The 20,414-nt window shown below is 38.2% G+C and overlaps 1 protein-coding gene across 1 annotated transcript; it reads left to right on the top strand.

The window, feature by feature from the left end:
* Nucleotides 1-414: 414 nt before the first annotated feature.
* ankrd28b (ankyrin repeat domain 28b) lies at nt 415-20,058 on the top strand. The gene is made up of 28 exons (XM_055047875.1): nt 415-610; nt 5,351-5,434; nt 5,901-5,979; nt 7,422-7,492; nt 7,592-7,792; nt 8,639-8,726; nt 8,879-9,021; nt 9,146-9,358; nt 9,817-9,895; nt 10,003-10,117; nt 10,337-10,419; nt 10,530-10,593; nt 10,690-10,758; nt 10,842-10,982; nt 11,132-11,243; nt 11,322-11,348; nt 11,486-11,560; nt 12,715-12,916; nt 13,017-13,104; nt 13,185-13,302; nt 14,646-14,865; nt 15,118-15,205; nt 15,296-15,379; nt 15,490-15,635; nt 15,766-15,848; nt 16,002-16,084; nt 16,176-16,267; nt 18,501-20,058. Exons 1-28 carry the CDS (start codon nt 584-586, stop codon nt 18,782-18,784), a joined length of 3,159 nt encoding a protein of 1,052 aa, XP_054903850.1. The 5' UTR covers nt 415-583; the 3' UTR covers nt 18,785-20,058.
* The last annotated feature ends 356 nt before the right edge of the window (nt 20,059-20,414 follow it).

Genomic DNA, 20,414 nt, shown 5'->3' on the forward strand with positions numbered 1-20,414 from the left:
ATCTCTAGTCCTGTTTAGCTTGATTTTATTTTTGAGAAACTAGTCCAGTCGTCCATACACTTTCAGAGAACGTAATTTTCTAGTATTTATGTCTCATACAAACTGAAGGATGAGTCACGCTAATGTGAGTAATAATAAATACGACTTCCCCGCTCTAATAAAGCATTTTACATTAATCTAAAATTGTTTTTGTTAAATAACAGCATAAAACAAAACAGATTTCACTATGTTTAAAATGATTTAAAAGGTTTTCTTACAGAACACCCGTAAGAGAGTTCCTAGAAACGCAAATATAATGTTGCGTCTGTCAAACGCGAGCGTTAGCAACAACCAATCATAAAGTCTCTTACTAATACGTTGCGCTCAGTTAGCCAATTGTACGCTGTCTTTTTGAGGGGGTGAAATACGGTGGCGGCAATGTTATGGAGTTTCCGCTGTCTCTCTGCTTTCATGCCATCAGCATAGGACGCTAACGCAGGAGCTAAGCTAGAGTCCAGTTAGGCCTCTATCAGAACAACGAGGGAGAGGAGACCGACATTTCTTTATGAATCCACACGAGAACAGTTAAATATAAAACAGAAATATGGTGGTTCTCAAAATTCGAGACCAGGTAAGTCAGCTTTGTGTCAAAAATGGTTCATGTTAGCTTAGCTTCTCCCAATTTCTGCGTTTGCCAACGGAATGTAATTCGTGGCTAGTCTCCGAAACGGAAGCATTTTAAATGCATTTACTTGAGCAAGAAACCAAACTGAGGAGAACTGTGTGAAATAGAGTGAGTTAAGGTCCACCCTGGCGTATCAGATGTAAAACCTGTTGTTAGCATCAATGAGAGATTAGCTGTTACGAAGTTAAAGCCAGCTAATAATGCAGTGTTTATTTATACCCAGCAATTAGTCAGAGGCGACATAAAATGATGGCCACTCATATGCAAAGTGATTAGTTAGAATAGTGGGATAAAACATCAGCCAAAGTGAACGTAAGTAGTTGCCTAAAGTGAACATGCTGTTGATACCAGTGGTTAAATTCCTGTAATGAAGTGTGATGTCAAGGGCTCTGTTTGACTGTTGCAACTGAATGTCTGTGACATTATGTACACTTTGGTAAGATGCGCTGCACAAAATTGTGTGGAGTAAAATTGTACTTATCATAAAAAGAAAAAAAAAAGAAAATTAAATTAATAACTTTTCGACTGCGAGATGTGTAAGTTGTAATTGTCTTTGAATGGAACAATAACTTTATTATTGAAAGACAATGAGAGCTATGACCAGGTATGTGTCAGTTTAGTCATTTAGTGTGTATTTTATAAAAAGTTAAGTTGTATTCACCACTTACTTTTGTTAATGGGTCGAGTGTGCATGTCAGAGCCATTTACTGACTTCCACTGCATGGATGTATCTAATGCAGGTGCATCCATGTGCTTAATGCTTATAATTTTAATGAGATGTCTGGCATTTTAGTGGAACTAGATATGGGTCCCTTTCTGCTATGTTTAGCATTTGACACCTACTTCTAAAAGTGAGAATAGCTCTCTCTGTTGCAGTTGAAGGATTTGTTTTGGCACACGGATGCTATTCTTGTCACATATGTTCGTGCATGTGTCCTTTATTGTCTGTGTGCTTGAATGATCGTGTGGCTGGGGCTCCTGTTAGCCAGTGGAGTTGCCAGTGAGCTGTCTCCATGGTGATGGTATTAAGTGGCCTGGCTTCTACGTGAGGAGAGGAGGTGCACACAGTCGAGCGGCAAGAGAGGAGCGTAGATCATTTCCTGCAACACTCGTCCTGGACTGGAGAACCATAAACAGCTGAATGCAGAACTTTGCTTTTGTATGAGGTGGATTTACAATTAAATACTGCAACAGGTGGAAAAGCTTGGCAGCTATTCACCATTTCTGCTAGACAGACATTGATGATGCTCGTTATTAGAGAATTACATGGCTTGCTTTAAAAAAAAAAAAAAAAAAAAAAAGAGCAGCTGCGCAAAACTTATGCAACATGTCCTGCTATTGTTGTTTGACCAGATTATTTTGAAAATGAAACCAATCTGAAATGGCTCGTCTTTCATTTTGTACTGATTAGGTATTTTCTCTTTGACAAGAGAAAGACATTCTCACTTGCAACCCCTTGTAAACTTCTGAAGTGATTCCTAAAACTGGCGCAATCCCTTACAAAAGAGTTCATTCCTCTTGAACTTATCCACATTTTGCCATGTTACAACCACAAACTTCAAATGAACTAAATTTTTTATAGCTGTTTTAGTTATACTTACTATTCAAAAGATCTACACCAATATGTAGAGCTTTGGAAAATTTTCCAAATTTAGGGCTGCCTTGCCCAGGGGCAGATTGACATGCAGGCGCAACAGAGGAATGAAAACCACAACTTTCATACTATGAGCAAGCAACTTTTCCTGTTGAGCCACAGTCGGCGTAAATGTGCTTGTTTAATAGAACGTAGAGCATAGTAATGCAATGAAAGCAAAATTGTACTTCATTTTCTAAATGTTTGCAAATATCTAAAAAATGTGGCTTCATAAGTATTCAGCTCTGCTTTTACCCTGACTTCTCAAAATAAAATTCAGTGTCAGTAGTTACCAAAAGAACTCGCTTCATTACTAAATTGAGGCCATCTATATGCAATTTAAAGCCATGCATTAAGCTGTAAAGAAGTTTTAAACATGAAGTTATAAAGCAATTCCCTAAGCCCTGGACATCTTATGGGGAGACACCTTATGGGGAGTTAAAGATATCATCCAAGAATGGACACAGAATGCTAAGAGGCCCTCAGTACATCTGGAAGGGCTGGAGAGATCAGTAAGAAGACGCTGTGTACTTCTCAAATCACAAATCGGTAGTTTATGGAAGAACAGCAAGATGAAAGCCATTGTTTGAAGAAAGCTATGAGAAGTCTCTCTATGCAGTTTTCCAGAAGCCGTATACAAGAACATCTGAATTGAACTTTCTGACCTACATGCAAAACGTTGTGACTTAACTAGCCGTAACGAGATCATCCCAATGGAGAACAATAGTGGTGGCAGCTGCAATTATTGTTTTCTTCAGTCGGAACAAGGGAGTTTAGCATGGTTGGTTGGAAGATGGCTGGGGTCAAATACTGGGAATCCTAAAAAACCTATCAGTGGCAGCAAAATACTTGATGACTGCTTCCAGCAGGAAAACACTCCCTACGCATACAACAAGAGCTGCTGTAGAATAACTTTAGATCAACAAATCAAAGTCCAAACCTGAGTCAAACTATCTGTAGCACAACTTAAAACTGACATTCATAGATACTGGAATGTGTGTTAGGCAAAGAAGAATGAGAAAAACATTTCATTTATCTTGATGTGTTAAGCTGCTGGGGACATGCGCCATAAGACCTCCAGCTGTAACTTTTTTTTTTTGTTTGTTTTTTTTTTATTAGACCTATGGTTTTGAAAGGGTTGTACATAGAAATGCATAACACGTTTTCTTCAGATTTTTAATAAAAATAGAAAATTATGTCCTATTATGCACATTGGCCATTAATGTGGTAGTTTGTCGATGTCTTGTGAGAAAATGTGGTAAAGTTCCAGGGATGTGAATACTTTAACGAGGGACATTATGTTGGTATCTGTAACAAATGGCTTTGTGAACCTGTATTTGTGTTTGTGAGTCACTGGCACAAAAGTGGAAGTAGTACAGAAATAATCTTCGTTTAGGGTTGGCTAATTCTCTTTTTACTTGCAACTTGTAGATAGTTGCTCAAGCTCTGCCATACATAGTAGAAGACGTGTTTTCTGCATGACCTCTTCCAAACTGCATGGCTGCACTTTACATAATTGACTGGCTGGGTTGCCTGGTGAGATAAACGAGGGAATATGTCTAAGTGAATTAATATAATTGTACATGCTGCATTGTTCTGAATGTATGGACGGATGAATTGGCAACTGGATGCAGCTTTACGGGCAGAAGAAGAGATTGAACATACAAAATTAAAGATAAGAAATCAAAACATGATTATTTCACAACATAAAGCAAAAGTTATCCAGGCTGCTAGTAAATTATTATAACATATTCATTAAGTTACAGTATTACCATCTACAATCAATCATTTTTCATTTTGATTTTGATAAATGGACTTAATATTCATAAACGCCCACAAAATGTTTTTACTTCTCAAGTATTAGCTTTTCACAAGTATGCTCTTTAAAGAGGTATGGATAGTTGATGTTGGCAGTTTGTTATTCAGTTCTCTAGAGCCTGTGTTCTTTTTTGGTTTTGTTTTTTAGCAGACACATTGCTCTGGGTTTGCTTATTGTAGTTTTAATATTGTTGCTTCAGGACTGACGGGTGGCATTCGTTTAGTTTCCGACCCATAACTTTGGAATCTTCCTTTTGTCTAAGCACAGAAAAATGTGTTGGCCTTCTTTCAGGAAGCTGATAGTCAGTGAGTTAGTTGGCTTGTTTTAAAGTCCCATCTGAAAATGGTCATGTTTAATCATTTTTTTTGGGAAATGTGGTAATGAATTCCTATAGACATGTTTGATGCAGTTATGTTGTTCATTATATTATGTGTTTATTCCTACTCAGCCAGCCTAAGTTGTGTAAAACCTATGTTTCTTTGTCCGTGTGACCTCCTGTGGAGGGCGGGGCTTACTTTACTTTTTTTTTTAAGAAGCCATGACAGGTTTCACTTGATGCATAAGAGTTTGACTTTACAAAGAACTTAATTTCTTTTTTTTTACCATCAGATTTTGTGCTGCTTGTGATTGTGGTTGGATGTGTATCAGATCAACCATATGCTTTTTTTTAATTATTTCTTTTGGTAAAGCATATCTGGAGGCAAAGTGAAGAGGGGCAGTAATGTCTAATTTGGATAATACAAACAGAGCATTCACTCAAAAGACTCATATTCATCTCTGTGGGATGGGATTTACTTTGTTTTGCTCACAGACAGTTACAATTTTAGGAATTGCCTGGCACTCAACTGCAAAAAGGATTTCCGAGAACATACTATAAAGTGTAAAAGCATGATCACTTCATTTACAGCTCAGTTACAAGGTGCTCTCACTGTTCTCCATTTCTGTGTAATTTGAGAAGATCTGATCTGTGAGCAGATGAGTAGTGTGTGTATCGTGGTGTTTAATGATGAAGATCCTGCCTTCTCCTGTAGCTTGGAAGGTTTCAGCATCGTCTTTATAATATTTTTTTTTCTCACCTTTAACTAGCTGAAGCTGTTTGCATAGCAAATAATACCTAAAAAGTTATTACTTGCAGCTCATTTGACTTATGTTTAGGTTATTCTAATGGCAATTTAAAATAGCGCTACGTATTTAAAATAAGTGCTATAATGCATTTTTAACTGTTTTTTCACAGCCTCCTTTGCTGAAAGCCATTTTCAGTGTGGACCCAGATGACGTACGCTCTCTCATATTCAAAAAAGAGGATGTGAATGTGCAGGTAATTACAGCAGCCATTTGTATCTGCATCTATTCCTTCATATTGTTCCATAATTTAAAATGCATCTTTAAAAAAGGGAATTAAGTATCTCCAGTGTGTAACTCTCCTTGGAAGACCTTATGCAGCACTTTCAGTCAGTTGTAAACAAACCAGCACATGGTCTGACTTTACAGTTCTCACTGCATAATCTGGCTCTGCTTAGTTTATTGCACACCTCACCATTATTGTTCTGGTGGTGGTGTTTGAGCCCGAGTCTGGCTGATGCTCTTGTTTGACTGGAGTCATAAATAAGTGGAATAATAAAACAAGGATTTTTTTTTTTTTACTTGCATTTGTCTTTTATAAAACTTGTTTTTCTTTCACTGCCAGTATAGAGGCAACAAGAGCGTAAATGGAGGAAAAAAGCAAATGAAGCTGTTTTGTTTCTGATTCGCCACAGCAGTCTTTCTCTATTTACTTATTGCAGGATAACGAGAAGCGAACTCCGCTGCACGCTGCTGCCTATCTCGGAGATGCAGAAATTATCGAGCTACTGATTCTTTCAGGTAGGTTCCCTAATCAGATAGAAGGGATCCATTTGACCTCAAAGCTGTTTGTTTATTTTTTTATCTGATGTATTTTGGTGCAGTTAAACAGTATGCTCATCTTATGATGTGTAAAAAATTTTAAAATATAAAATTCTGCTGAATAGGTACTGGACATATGATGATTGCATTAAATATAGTCATACGTCAAGCATAGTAATCAAGAAGATTTTTTTTTTTTCTTGTGCCAGTGGCCTTTATCCACAGTCTTTGGACAAAAATGGACAGAAAGTGATTCAGCAAAGCCCTGAACTGGTTTCAAACCCTGGATGCCTGGGTTAATGACTTTTAGCCTTCATGTGTGGAATATCTGCTCTAATGTTACCCAGCGCGTTGCCCCAATGTAGTTAATTGCATAGCCTGTCCATATTGACTGTATTTTTTCAAAATTGACAAAGTTCTCACTTTTCACATTTTTATGTTCTAAAATGTTTCAAGTATTTTAATAGCTTCGCTTTTAAATACGACGTAAAGATGGGCAATGTAGCGTTCCTGGACAGTTTTGAAATTGCACAACAATTGCAGCAAACTGTTTGTTTAGTAAAAATAAGGATGTTAAAATTCTTGAAATACCTTCCAAATCCACATGACATAAAAAATGTATCAAAATAATTTTGAGGCCGAGAATAGCATTTTTAAAGCATTGCATTGAATAGTAATAAAATAAGATTTTATTTATATTAATAGATGACAGCTATTAGTTAGCTGTCATCAACAGCTAGCTAATAGCTGTTGATGACACCTACCTACTTGAAGTTTACTCAGGTTTTTTTCTGGAAGGTCCGTCTTCCATTATGACTTTAGGAAAGAGCAGAATCTCTTCGCTGGCCCTCTTTCTGATAGTGTTTAGGAAGAACTGGCAGGGCTGATTTTGTTTACTGTCAGTTCATAACCTCTTGCTTTCCTTCAAAATGTCAGCAAAAGCGCTACAACTTTGTCAACAAATAGATTTATGCTGTGTGAGACTTTTGTCTCACACAGCTTTTTTGCTGCACACAGAAATTTTTCACTTTTTCCTACTTTGCACACATATCTTTGATCACTCTGGCAGCACCTGTTCACCACCTTCAAGACATTTGTTGATGATGCAGCAGGCGGAGTAAAAGCTTTTCTACAAAGACAATGCTGAGGGTTTGACTTACACATGAAGCAGCAACATGTGAAGCTTATTTGCTTTTCATGGCCACCCTGTGCATTTGTATGCAAAGTAAATGTGTTCAGTATGTTCACTTCCCATTTTAATGGGGGTCAGCCCTTTACCACACTGGAAAATCAGAAAGTAATTTCCACACTGTGCTGTTTTTTTTTATATGTGAAACATAAAACTCCAAACTCCAAAGTAAATGTTTTGTTCCTGCTTTTAGCTTCAAATAGTTTCACCCACTCTGTCCTCCTCCTTGCAGGTGCAAGAGTAAATGCCAAAGATAACAAGTGGCTGACTCCTCTGCACAGGGCTGTGGCCTCCTGCTGTGAGGTAGGCAAATATTCCTCTGGTCCTGTGTCATGCTTTTTTTTTTCCATTCTGCTGAACTTGGAAGCAGAGAATCAGCAGTAATAGAAGTCTTTCATGCAGGAGGCGGTCCAGATTTTGCTGAAACACTCTGCAGACGTGAACGCCAGAGACAAGAACTGGCAGACGCCGCTTCACATCGCCGCAGCCAACAAGGCAGTTCGCTGTGCCGAAGCCCTCGTCCCCCTCCTCAGTAATGTGAATGTATCTGACCGAGCAGGACGAACTGCTCTGCACCATGCGGCCTTCAGCGGTCACTTGGAGGTAATGTTAACCCCTAACCAGGATTCTAACAGAGCTGCACATGGCCTTGTTGTTTTATAGCTTACTGTTCTTCTCCTTTCCTAGAAATATGCAGCAGAAACTGGAGTTTACTTTAACTTGTCAGACCAGGCTTGCTGTCATGTTTGTGTGTGCTTGTCTGTTAATACAACTTCCTGGTTTCCTTCTTTAGCTCACAGGAAGCCTTTCTGAGTGCCTCGTAATTGTGTAAACACAATAGATTTTGTATTGTTGAAACGTAGAACAAGAGCTGCTTTTTTGACCATTTGTCATAAAATGATCAACATGTTTTTATGATCTGCTCATTTTCTGCTGTTAGCAGCTGTGTCAGAGCTGCTATAGCTTTGACACAGAATTTAATTATATATATAAAGAGAGAGAGAGAAAAAAAGAAAGAAAGAGGAGTTATGTGCTGCTTATCAGTTTTTTTTTTTTTTTGTAGAAATGCATTGCGTAACAGCTGTTTTTAGAGAATTTGAATCTTCCTTCCAGGAAGTAAATTCAAGTTTATTAAAGGCACTTTGTACTTGAGTAACATTGTGACACAATCTGCTGCTTTGTTGCTGATGCATTAAAATTGACTGTTTTCATGGTTGTATCTTTTCATGACTACTGCCGTCTTTCTTTTCCAGCATATTGGTGAGAAAGATTAGGACTTAAATCAATTATTTTGGGATTGATGCACATCAGATATTAGCTGCATATGATGTTGATAATCAGTTAAACCATGCACTTATAAATAATCAGGCTCTTGAACAGTCCACAATTTTTCTACTTTCTGTGATGGTAATCTGGAGGATTTTTTTTTTTTTCTGTTGTTGCTTTTAGATGGTGAGGCTCCTACTCTCCAGAGGCGCAAACATTAATGCTTTTGACAAGAAAGATCGTCGTGCGATCCACTGGGCAGCCTATATGGGTAAAGAACTGAACTTTTCAATCGTTTTTTTTTTTGTTTGTTTGTTTGTTTGTTTTGGAAAATTGATTCTTGTTGCTAGAGTTTCTAAAGCTTTTTGAGAATTAATCTTGGTAGTGGGCGGGCATAATGAACCCCTTTTGTTTTGTCTTCAGGGCACATAGAGGTGGTGAAGTTACTAGCTTGTCATGGAGCTGAGGTTGCTTGCAAAGACAAGAAATCCTACACCCCCTTACATGCCGCAGCCTCTAGTGGAATGATTAGTGTTGTGAAATACCTTCTGGATTTAGGGGTGGATGTAAGTCCCATACACAAAACTGAGCCAGCAGACGTGCTTCTTTTTCTTGCTTAATGGCTCTATAGTTTTTCCTACAGCAGCAGTAGCAATCTTCATGTAAACATCTTCGTATGTTCCTATTTAGATCAATGAACCTAATGCATATGGAAACACACCCCTGCACGTGGCCTGCTACAATGGCCAAGATGTGGTTGTGAACGAGCTCATCGACTGTGGAGCTAATGTCAACCAGTTGAATGAGAAGGGTTTCGCACCTCTTCATTTCACCGCCGCCTCTCGTCACGGGGCGCTCTGCCTGGAGCTGCTGGTCTGCAACGGTGCCGATGTCAATATAAAGGTAGGAGGAACTTTGCGTCAGGCAAGCCTTGTTGTGCTTTTGTTCACTGTTTCTCAATACTTGAATATCTTTGGTAAAACGTGGGAGTTGCTGGTTATTCGTTGGTGTTTTCTTTGTTTAAAAAAATTACATATTGATAATCTGCCGAGCACTCTTGCCTTGCAGCAAGAAGGTCCTTTCTGCACGGAGTTTGCATGTTTTCCCTGTGTATGCCTGGGTTCTTTCCGGGTACTCCTGCTTCCTCCCACAGTCCAAAAACATGACTGTCAGATTAGTTGGTCTCTCTAAATTCTCCCCAGGTGTGAGTGTGTGTCTGGTTGTTGGTCAGAAATAATAGCCGATAACATAACCTGTGAAACGTTCATCCACGACATGTTGGCTTGAACCAAAAAAACTTGTTGGTAGAAGGAAGGAAAAATATTCCCCTCTTTGATTTCACTGTTTGTATTTCATCGTAGAGTAAAGATGGGAAGACTCCGCTCCACATGACGGCAATCCATGGGAGATTTTCTAGATCTCAAGCAATTATTGAAAACGGTGAGCTCAAACACAATCCACTTCGTAGTTCCTTCTTGCCCTTTAGAGTTTTGCAACTAACTGCTGACTCCTGTTTTTTTGTTGTTGTTTTTTTCGTATTCCTGAAGGTGCTGAGATTGACTGTGAAGATAAAAACGGAAATACGCCACTACACATCGCAGCTCGATATGGACATGAGCTGCTCATTAACACACTCATCACTAACAAAGCCGACACAGCAAAGTAAGCAAACCTCTCTGCTGTTTTTCTGCAACTGTTCCAACTTGTTAAAAGCTGCTTTTGCAAAAAAATTTCAGAGCTTGTAGTGCAGATGAAGATGGACATCTTTAACAGATTGTCATTTCCCTGATGTAGGAGTCAATTTGCAGCTCTATGCCTAAAAAGATCAATCATTTTGACAAGGTTAAAAAAATTTATGTGACTTTTGTTTTTTTTTTTCAGACGAGGAATTCATGGCATGTTTCCACTGCATTTGGCTGCTCTCAGTGGCTTCTCAGACTGCTGCCGAAAGCTCCTGTCTTCAGGTTATTTTATATTAATTCTGTATGACAGGAAAACTAAAAATAAATTTCCTTTTACACTTTCATAAATTAAAATTGTGGAGCATTTTTCAAAACTCTTTTACTCAACACAGGCTTTGATATTGATACTCCGGATGACTTTGGAAGGACATGTTTACATGCTGCAGCTGCTGGAGGGTGTGTATAGGAGACATTCAAAGATGTATTATGAAAATTACATAATTGTGATGTAATTGCATTTTAGTGATGTTATAAATATCTGTGCTTTCCTAGAAACCTGGAATGTCTCAATCTTCTTCTTAACACTGGGGCAGACTTTAACAGAAAAGATAATTTTGGGAGGTTAGTGGCGTTTAAAGATGCATTCGGATCTAGCATAACATTTAAATAAATATCTGATGTGTGCATGTTTGTTTTTCTTCCAGGACTCCTCTCCATTACGCTGCTGCCAATTGTAACTACCAGTGTTTGTTTGCTCTGGTGGGCTCTGGAGCCGGCGTCAATGATCTGGATGAGCGGGGCTGCACTCCTCTCCACTACGCCGCTGCATCCGACACAGACGGAAAGTCAGTAATACTTGGAAATTTCTGTATTTTTAGTTGCAAATGTTTATATCTGATTGCAAAAAAGAGTCTACACGACTAATAATTTGATGGTAGAGTCCAAAGATATATGCTACAACGTGGTTCTCTGGACTGTTTGGCTGCATTTCCAGGTGCCTGGAATATTTACTAAGAAATGATGCAAATCCAGGGATCCGGGATAGTCAGGGCTTCAATGCTGTGCACTACGCCTCTGCGTACGGACACCGTCTTTGTCTGGAGCTGGTGAGGGATCTGTACTATTTCAAATTCGGGGTTGTTTTCATTGCAGTTTAACTTATTTCCTCCTTCCTCCTTTTACAGATTGCGAGTGAAACACCCTTAGATGTGGTGAGTAGTGTTACAGCTTTTTCCACTGTCAGTGTTTGTACTTTTCATTCATTAAAAGTAGACCACAGTTACATATTTGATGTGTTCTTCAAGAATTTCAGATTAATGGTATAAGTTCTAACTTGTAATGTGTGCAGCTAATGGAAACCTCAGGGATAGACATCCTGAATGATTGTGATGTCAGAGCTCCCATCAGCCCCCTGCACCTTGCTGTGAGTAGACTGTAATTCTTAGTGGAGTCGCTGCATTATGCAGACCGATAGATGACTGGTTGACTGTAACTTTGCAAATTCCATTAAAAACCACAACACAGAGTGACCAGCAGCAAACTAATCTGTCTGGAAGCGTATCTATCTGATAAATAACTCTACTTTATAATAGTAACCTGATGTTTATTTCCATTGCAGTTATGTTTTTGTGTGTTTTCTAGACGGGAGTGGGTCGACCATATGATGTTTGTTTTCAGTGTGTGATGATGATGCAACACAGGATTATGGGGGTTTACTGAAGCAGAGAAGTAATTTCAGTGGTGTGTGGTTTTTTTTCATGGTGTTGAAAGTGTGAGGAAATGTATATGTAACACAAATAGTTTTGGCAAGCATCCGTTACCTATTACAAGATCTTCATGTACTCATATTTTGTCTAAAGTGCTTCACACCACATTGATTCAACAATGGGTGATGATGACATGTATAAACTAATGGTTTTTAGTTCCTAGTGGGGAAAAAAGAAACAAAGGTTAAGTTTTTCTACAACATTATTGGAGGGAATTTGACTTAAAGCTTAAAAAGCAGAGACACGCCACAGAAAACTAAGAACAAGGGTGAGAAAAAGCTTAAAAGCCCCTGCTTATTTTCAGCCAACAGCGTGAAAAGGTGTCGGGTTCCTTGCGATGGAGAGAAATCAAACTGTAGAAAGCCAAAGGGGTCATGATTCATATTCGTTTCCAATGCCTGTTGAGTTGAATAAACTCCAAAAAACATAACATAGGCATTTAAAAGATAAGACACCAGTCTCTTGAAAGATGTCATTTGGCCTCCTTGCTCTTCTTTTTTTTTTTCTGTTCAAACCAAATTAAAAGAAGTCTAGCAAGAGTTACTTTAGTTTTCTGTTTTACAAAGCCTGTATTTTAATTAATGCATTAAATTACACCACTTGTGTAAATCAACAATAGAAGTTCTACACTAGGCTTCATTTTTGTTAAAATGTTTGGATATTTTAGTCCAGTAATACTTTATTACCCCAAAGGAATATTAGACTGGCAAAGAGACACTTGGTTAATACATAAAACTCCTGCAGTTCAGACTTGATTTCAGTATCAACATGTTTTTTTTGTTTTGTTTTGTTTTGTTTTGTTTTTTTTCAGGCATACCATGGTCACCATCAAGCTATGGAGGTTCTGGTGCAGTCTCTGTTGGATTTGGATGTTAGAAACAGCCAGGGACGCACACCCTTAGACCTAGCTGCCTTCAAAGGCCACGTGGAATGTGTGGACGTTCTAATCAACCAGGGAGCCTCCATTTTGGTCAAAGATTTTGTCTTGAAGCGGACCCCCATACATGCTGCAGGTATGTCTCATCTGAGCAGAGAAACCTTGTGAAATTTGGCATTTCTAGTTATACACTCAAACACAATGTCACATGTATTGCACATCTTTCTTTTATGCAGCTACTAATGGTCATTCAGAATGTTTGCGCTTGTTGATTGGAAATGCTGATCTTCAAAGTGCTGTAGACATTCAAGATGGAAATGGACAGTAAGTAAAGAAATGTCTCGCTCCATTTTTATGTTTGTGTTTAAAAACAAGTGCTGACATTTTTCTCGAATGCATTCAAGGACCCCACTGATGCTGTCAGTCCTGAGTGGACACACCGACTGTGTGTATTCCCTCCTTAACAAGGGAGCCAGCGTAGAAGCCAAAGACAAGTGGGGCAGGACGGCCTTGCATAGAGGAGTAAGGAGAGCTCATAGTTTTTCTACTAAATATTTACCTTAAATATTCAGAGTATAAAATACAAAAACGTTTAGAAAGTCACACATAGTCTTTGTCACTGACTTTATTTCCTAAATTATTTGCAATAAACAATTTAATTTAAAAAAAAACCCTAATTTTAAATAGTTTAGGAGATCATTTTTGCATAACTGAATGAGCTTTATTAATTCTTTGTTTTCCTAGGGCACTTGAGATTTATGATAAATTATCTCAATTGCACTTTGATTTGTGTTAAAATTGACCTTTTATTTCTTTGTAGTTTTTGATCACATTTTTCCAAAGTATTTATAATTTTGGGACAAAAGCTCCAAATTTGTACAATTTGTACATGGTGCCACAAAAAAATTGTTGAAGTAAACACCGAAGCGTTAAATACATGAGGAATTACCGCAGTAAAAGAAAATATATGTGAATATTTAACTTCCTATTGTTTACATTATCCAGATTTATTTTGTATTTTTCTGTTTGTTTTTTACTTTGGGTTTTAGAATTTCATTATTGTTTTGATTTTGTCATTGCCTGTAAGTTTTCCAATTATGTTTTTAAAAGCCAAACGTTCTTATGCTTTCAACATCTATACTCATATTTTCATCATTGTATTTATGTATAAGCCTTTTATTAGGGCTGTGTGATAGAACATTACATTATGAGAAGTTTGTACATGTTGACAGTCTGCCAAAACGGAGAAATAGAGATCTATTCTTCATAAAATATTCTGTCGTTCTGTGCTGTTGTACAAATGCATCAGTACAATGTTCCTCCTTTTCTTTTAACCAAGTAGCTTTTATGTAGCAGGAGTGCACTTAACCTGAGTGCTGCTGTTGTTTTCAAATAAATTATGTCTGCTTTGCAGGAAATTATGCAGTTTTTTTTTTTTCAAAGGGCTTTAATTGAACATATGGTAATACAAACATCTTTGTTGATCAGAATTTTGAATGTGTTTTTTTTTTTTATGAAATAATTGCTAGAAAATAAATATACAATTTGACTACAAATAGTCACAGATGCCAAGCTACATGTGGAATATCTCTGATACAAGCAATAGAATGAAAACCAAGGCATGATGATTAGCAACAATTGATAAGAACATGTCAAAATATTCTGATATAATTTGGATCTTTTTGTCGCTTTAAACACTGCTGTAAGAAATAGGAGATTTTATTATTACTATCATAACTACTATAACTGAACTGAAACATTACTTAAACACATCTATGTGCCATTTACTTAGTTGTGCTTAGAGATTTGCTTCCAAACAAATTGTTCCAAACAAATCATTAACAAAACACGTCCTCTGCCATCAGTCTGTGACCGGTCATGAAGAATGCGTGGAGGCTCTGCTTCAGCACAGCGCCAACGTCCTGGTGCGAGATTGTAAAGGGCGCACGCCGATCCACCTGGCAGCAGCTTGCGGACACATTGGGGTACTCGGAGGCCTTTTGCATGCTGCCCAATCAGTGGAAACACTGCCTGCCTTAACAGACAGCCAAGGCTACACCCCACTGCACTGGGCCTGCTACAATGGTACAGACAAGGAGGTTGAAAGACCTTTTAAACCAAGCAATCAATATATATTGATATTCTCAAATGTATATACCTGATGTCGTAGCATGCGTGCACTTAAATGCAAGCATGCTGCTGATGTAGCAGATGAGAATAATGGAGCACTTAAAAAATGCTTTTTATTTCGTTTTTTCATTCAATGTCTTTGTGAACCCAAATATGAAATGTTGATGCTTCTGAAGTGGCTATTAATTGAAGTGGTCTTTCTCACAGGTCACGATACGTGTGTGGAGGTTTTGCTTGAACTAGAGATTTTCCACAAGGCCGAAGGCAATACTTTCAGTCCCCTCCACTGTGCTGTGTAAGAGTCCGAGCTTGCTTAGGTTTCAGTGTCAGAGAGCCCAGCTTTTAATAGATTAAACATCCAGTCTTTCTTTTTTCTGCTCTCTAGAATTCGTGACAACGAAGCTGCTGCTGAGATGTTGATAGACACCTTGGGGCCCGCCATTGTCAGCGCCAAAGATGGCAAAAACAGGTACTTCTGATTATAAAGATTTCAGGCTCCAGAATTTGTAAAAGGCTACTTTTACTAATGTCGATATTTTAAATTGATGATTGCGCACTTCATATCCAAAATGTCCTCAGGACCCCCCTGCATGCTGCTGCCTTCACCGATCATGTGGAGTGTCTACAGCTGCTGCTGAGCCACAACGCTCAGGTCAACTGCGTCGACGCTGCAGGAAAGACCCCGCTCATGATGGCCGCTGAGAACGGCCAGACCAACGCTGTCGGTATGATTGCCTCAGAACATTTAACTTGATATGAATCGCGATAGTCAGGCTGGCTTTAAATGACAAACTATGAAATATCAGATTAGATTGAGTTTGTTTTTTCTTGCGTTTCATACCCGTCCTCACACAGAGCTGCTGGTGAGCAGTGCGAAAGCAGACCTCGCGCTACAGGATGCTGTGAAGAACACTGCTCTTCATTTGGCGTGCAGTAAGGTACGGCTTGCCATCTGCTGGTAGTATTTACATTACAGCTCATATTTCAAGTTTTGATTATGTATTGCACATATTTAAATCAGAGTTTTGAATGTGTTTTTTTCTAAATAAAATAATTTTATTATTTTGTGGCATCTCTACCACACTCGACAGGGACATGAAACTAGTGCCTTGTTGATTTTGGAGAAGATTACAGACAGAAACCTCATTAATGCTACAAACGCCGCCTTACAGACGTATGTATAATATGAGTTTTTTTTTTAATCTGTTCATACAGAGTTTAAGACACAAATACCTTTCTAACAGACATTTTTCTATTTTGTTTAGACCTCTGCATGTGGCTGCAAGAAATGGGCTGATTGTGGTGGTGCAGGAGCTGCTTGGAAAGGGAGCCAGCGTCCTAGCAGTCGATGAAAATGGTAATTGCATTGTAGCGTAGTACATCCTTGTTTTTAATTGTGACACAAGTTATTTTTGTGAAATGTGGTCTGGTTTTTTACTTACTTTATAATTCTAGCTTCAGAAAAAAGTGATGGCTTGCTTTAGAAACAAAGTCCTAATGGAAATTTTGTATTCTCTTGAGAGCAATGTGCCCTTGCATATTTATTAAGAAATTAAACACTGAGCCAACTCATTAACTTGGCAGTCTATAATCATAAGTAAAAATTGCCCTAAATCATGCAGATGCCATTTTTATAAGTAGTACTGGATCTTATTTTACTCAGTGAATGTGTTACCTTTTAACAGAGATCAAGAGACAAAGAGGGATTGTATTTCTGTTGTTTTCTGTACTTCTGGACTTTTTTTCTTAAAATGATTCACCCCTGACTGATTATGTGGAAGTTGGACTAGTTTTTGTCTTCAGTGACTAATTCAGTAATTACATCAGTATGTAGAGTTTGGGGTTCATGTTAAGTGACTGCAGCCAGACATGTGGTCAGAATTTAGCGTATTAATTAAATAATTCGAGAATGGACACAGTAACACATCTTGAAACTAGCTTGATAAAATAACATTTGAAGGCCTTGATTCAGTTCATAAAAGACAGAAACACATTTAAAAAGATTCGTGTTTGCTGAGAACTGTTGCATTTGAAAATCTCTCAGGAGGTTTTCTTGTGGAAAATGTGCCGTTCTCTTTAAAACAGGAGACTAAGTTTTTCCTGTGTGTTACTTTTGACTAAGGGAATATTCTGATACTTTAAGATATTATGTAGATTTTGTGTATTTATGAAAAGAGAAAATTATTTTTAGTTTAACTATTACAGGTTCAAATGACAAATAAGTCACATTCAGTGGAGAAGTTGGGAGGAGAAAAGACATTCTGCTGGTAAAACCATTTGTTAAAAATCAAAGCGACTCCTGTGACCAGAGAATCGCCTCAGATGGAATCAGCTGCAGGGTGAGCAGCCATCTGCCACAAGCGATGCTGCCAGGTAACATCGACTAAATGTGACATAGGGTTGGCAGACTTTGTAGGGACCACAGACCAGGAGCCTCATGCAATTTTCACACTAAAACTTTGGAACAATTTAGAAAAGTGTAAAGCCGTGCGCACGCTCGTGACTGCACACTTTTCCTTTATACATTAAAATTTGCAGGAAATAGGGCAGACCAGCAGCAGTGATCTGTCGCCTTCATATGTAAATTAGTATACATACCTGTAAATTAGTATAAATACTCTGCCTCCATTTGAAGCAATAATCATAGTAAAGTCCTTGTCTGTAACAGTATAAGTATTTATAATAATTATTTATGAAAGGTGCTTTCAGGGACCTTAAGGCAACTTCACAAAAATAAAAATAGTACATTTTAAAGAAAGGAAAAAAAAATCCAAATAATAAAAAAAAGAAAATAAGTTACTGGGACGCAGGATGAATGCATAAGAAGAGGCGATCAGTGAATCAGGACTGATTTTCTAACAGTATGGTGCTGCGCAGACCTGGCATTCAGACACTGTCATTCACATAGCCCTCCACAAGAGAGGAAACATGCTGTAAAGCTCTGATTCTTAAGATTGAAGTGGAAAAAGTTATAACGACCGTATTGTGGAAATCCCATTTCAGAGAAACTCCACTTACCCCAAATTTCGGCAATCTTTTAATCAGGTAATCTGGAGTTGATTTGATTTCACTTGAGTTAGCCCTGCAGCATTATCCGATTTTAACAGTGCTGTTTTCAGAATATTTTTTGTTGTCAATTAGAAACATCCAGATAGTGCATTTGCTTCAGGAGGGAAGTCCCATTTTTTCACTGGGTGTTCTGCAGCATTGATTACATTCAGAGCACTAAACTAATGCAGACAACTCAGCCAGATCACATCTGACGGTTGTCTAACAGAAAACTCATCCAGATGTGTCGGCGCATTCACCCTGTAAGTGCTGTTGGTCTGGAAATCTTTAGCTCATCAGGTTTGTCCAACCTAATACTGAAAGTGATATTTTGTGCCAGTTTATAGAAAAATAAAAGTTTAAATATCATTTAGGGGTCATTTTCACAGAACTGAGTCTGGTATCTTAAAGCTTTGCCTCTTTCTGTAATTTAAAAAAATGAGCACCAGAATTTGTCAGGTATTTTGTCATTTATTTTTTCCCCGAGACATGTTGGCAATCTTTTTGGGGTTTTTTTTTGTAAACGTTTCATTGTTTTTCAGGTTACACGCCTGCCTTGGCCTGTGCCCCCAACAAAGACGTTGCGGACTGCCTCGCTCTCATCCTGGCCACCATGATGCCTGTGTCCCCCTGCACCATGGCGCCCACCGTCCCATTCAGTGCCGTTAACCACTACACCACCAGCCCCTCCAAGAGCGTCACCTTCGACAGCCTGCCCGCGTTGCGCGCCGAGCACAGCTCCTACTGCAGCTTCAACAACATCGGCCATCACGACGGCTTCTACAAGGACGAGGAGCTCAATGACTCTGATTCAGAGACGTACTGAAGCGGACAGGAGAGGAATCACGCTAAATGCACAAACGCATACACTGTGTCTTAATATAAGAAAAAAAAAAAAATCAATCAATCAATCAGTCACCCTCCACAAGCTTGGGAGGGCTTAATAGGACGCAAGCCCCCAACAGAAGCCTTAAGAGTCCCCACCAGAGAGAAATGGAGGGACGAGGTGTAACAGGCTGGCCCATGCTCATCCCAACCTTTTCCAGCACACGGCGTCCGTTAGCCAATGCTGGAGCTCAGTAACCACTGCTTTACCAACACTGACCTCTCCAGTGTTAGAAACTGAACTTGTTGGGCAGACGGCAGCTGTTTTAAGGCAATAACAGGCTGAAAAAAGGTGCGCTTGCACACTGCAGAGAGTTAAACCGACAGGGACCAAAAGACATGGATGAATTTTAACTCTGTTTTATCTGTGTAAACAACAACAAAAAGAAACTTCAGGTGGTTTATTGATGAGGAAGGATAAAAGAGAGAAGTTTTAGTCAAAACCTGCACACTAACCATCAGAAGGACTTTTACGTTTTGTAAGTCACACAAGGGGATCATTTATTTTTCAAGATCAAAATTTTAATACACCCATTTTAATGTCTTAAACTCATTTTCCTCTTGGAATCTGATTCACTAACCTGAGTAAATTTAAGACATTTGGTACATGCAACAGGTTAGTATTCAGTTGATCCACCGTTCCTTTGTAAATTCACCTGTTTATCACCGTTTAGAATTTAAACAATAAATTATTTGTACACTTTTTGGTTGCTTTTTGTTTGTTCGTTTTGTGCCTTCATTAGTTACTGGAAGTATGGGTTTGTAGAGGCAGCTGTGAAAGCGTGCTTTTGGTGGGTAGGTCCACTCATCTGGCACTGAGGCATCTGTGACTCTGCTTTGCAATGAGAAACACTGTAAACCAATGACAGCATTTTGTAAAGCATTTAATTTTTTTTTTTTTCTGAGTGACATTTTTTGATTTCTCTAATATTAGTTTTGCTTGCTTTAACTTAAAAGAAACCACTCGCTTATACAAGAATGCAGAAAACTCAAGTTTTGTTCAAATATATTTTAACTGGAAGTATGTACATTTGCTAGAATCAATAGAATGGGAAGGATTTTTATTTCTTTTCCTTGCTTTTTTTTTTCTTGAAGAGGAATGAAACTAGCATGTATATAGAAATTATGACTGTGAATTCAAGATTCCAATGAGTTCTTTCAGTACTGAGATTGCTGTATATTTTATGAGTAATAAATGAGTTATTTAATAAGGAACACTGATCTTGTTTTTTCAGCATTTTCTATAAGCATTTCACTATAAGTGTGTTTGATGTGACAACAGAAAAAGTTTTTTGAAAAATATTGAAGATGCACCAATGAGGCTTTTTAGTGAATGATAATTTTTCCCCCTCAGTTCTAAAACATACATCTAAGGGAAACGTATGTGCTGCAGATTAATGATTTTCGTCAAGATTGTCACACGGCATGCATCAGAACATGCGCTTAACCTTTTTTTTTATTATTATACCCTAAATTGCATCAAAATGCAATTTGGAGTATTGCTAATATATTTAGCAACACCCTAATGTTGCTAATGTATTTATGAAACTGAAAATTGTGGAAGTTTTTCA

Source organism: Poeciliopsis prolifica, unplaced genomic scaffold (genome assembly GCF_027474105.1).
Source record: "Poeciliopsis prolifica strain line A6 unplaced genomic scaffold, Auburn_PproV2 SCAFFOLD026, whole genome shotgun sequence".
NCBI lineage: Eukaryota > Metazoa > Chordata > Actinopteri > Cyprinodontiformes > Poeciliidae > Poeciliopsis > Poeciliopsis prolifica.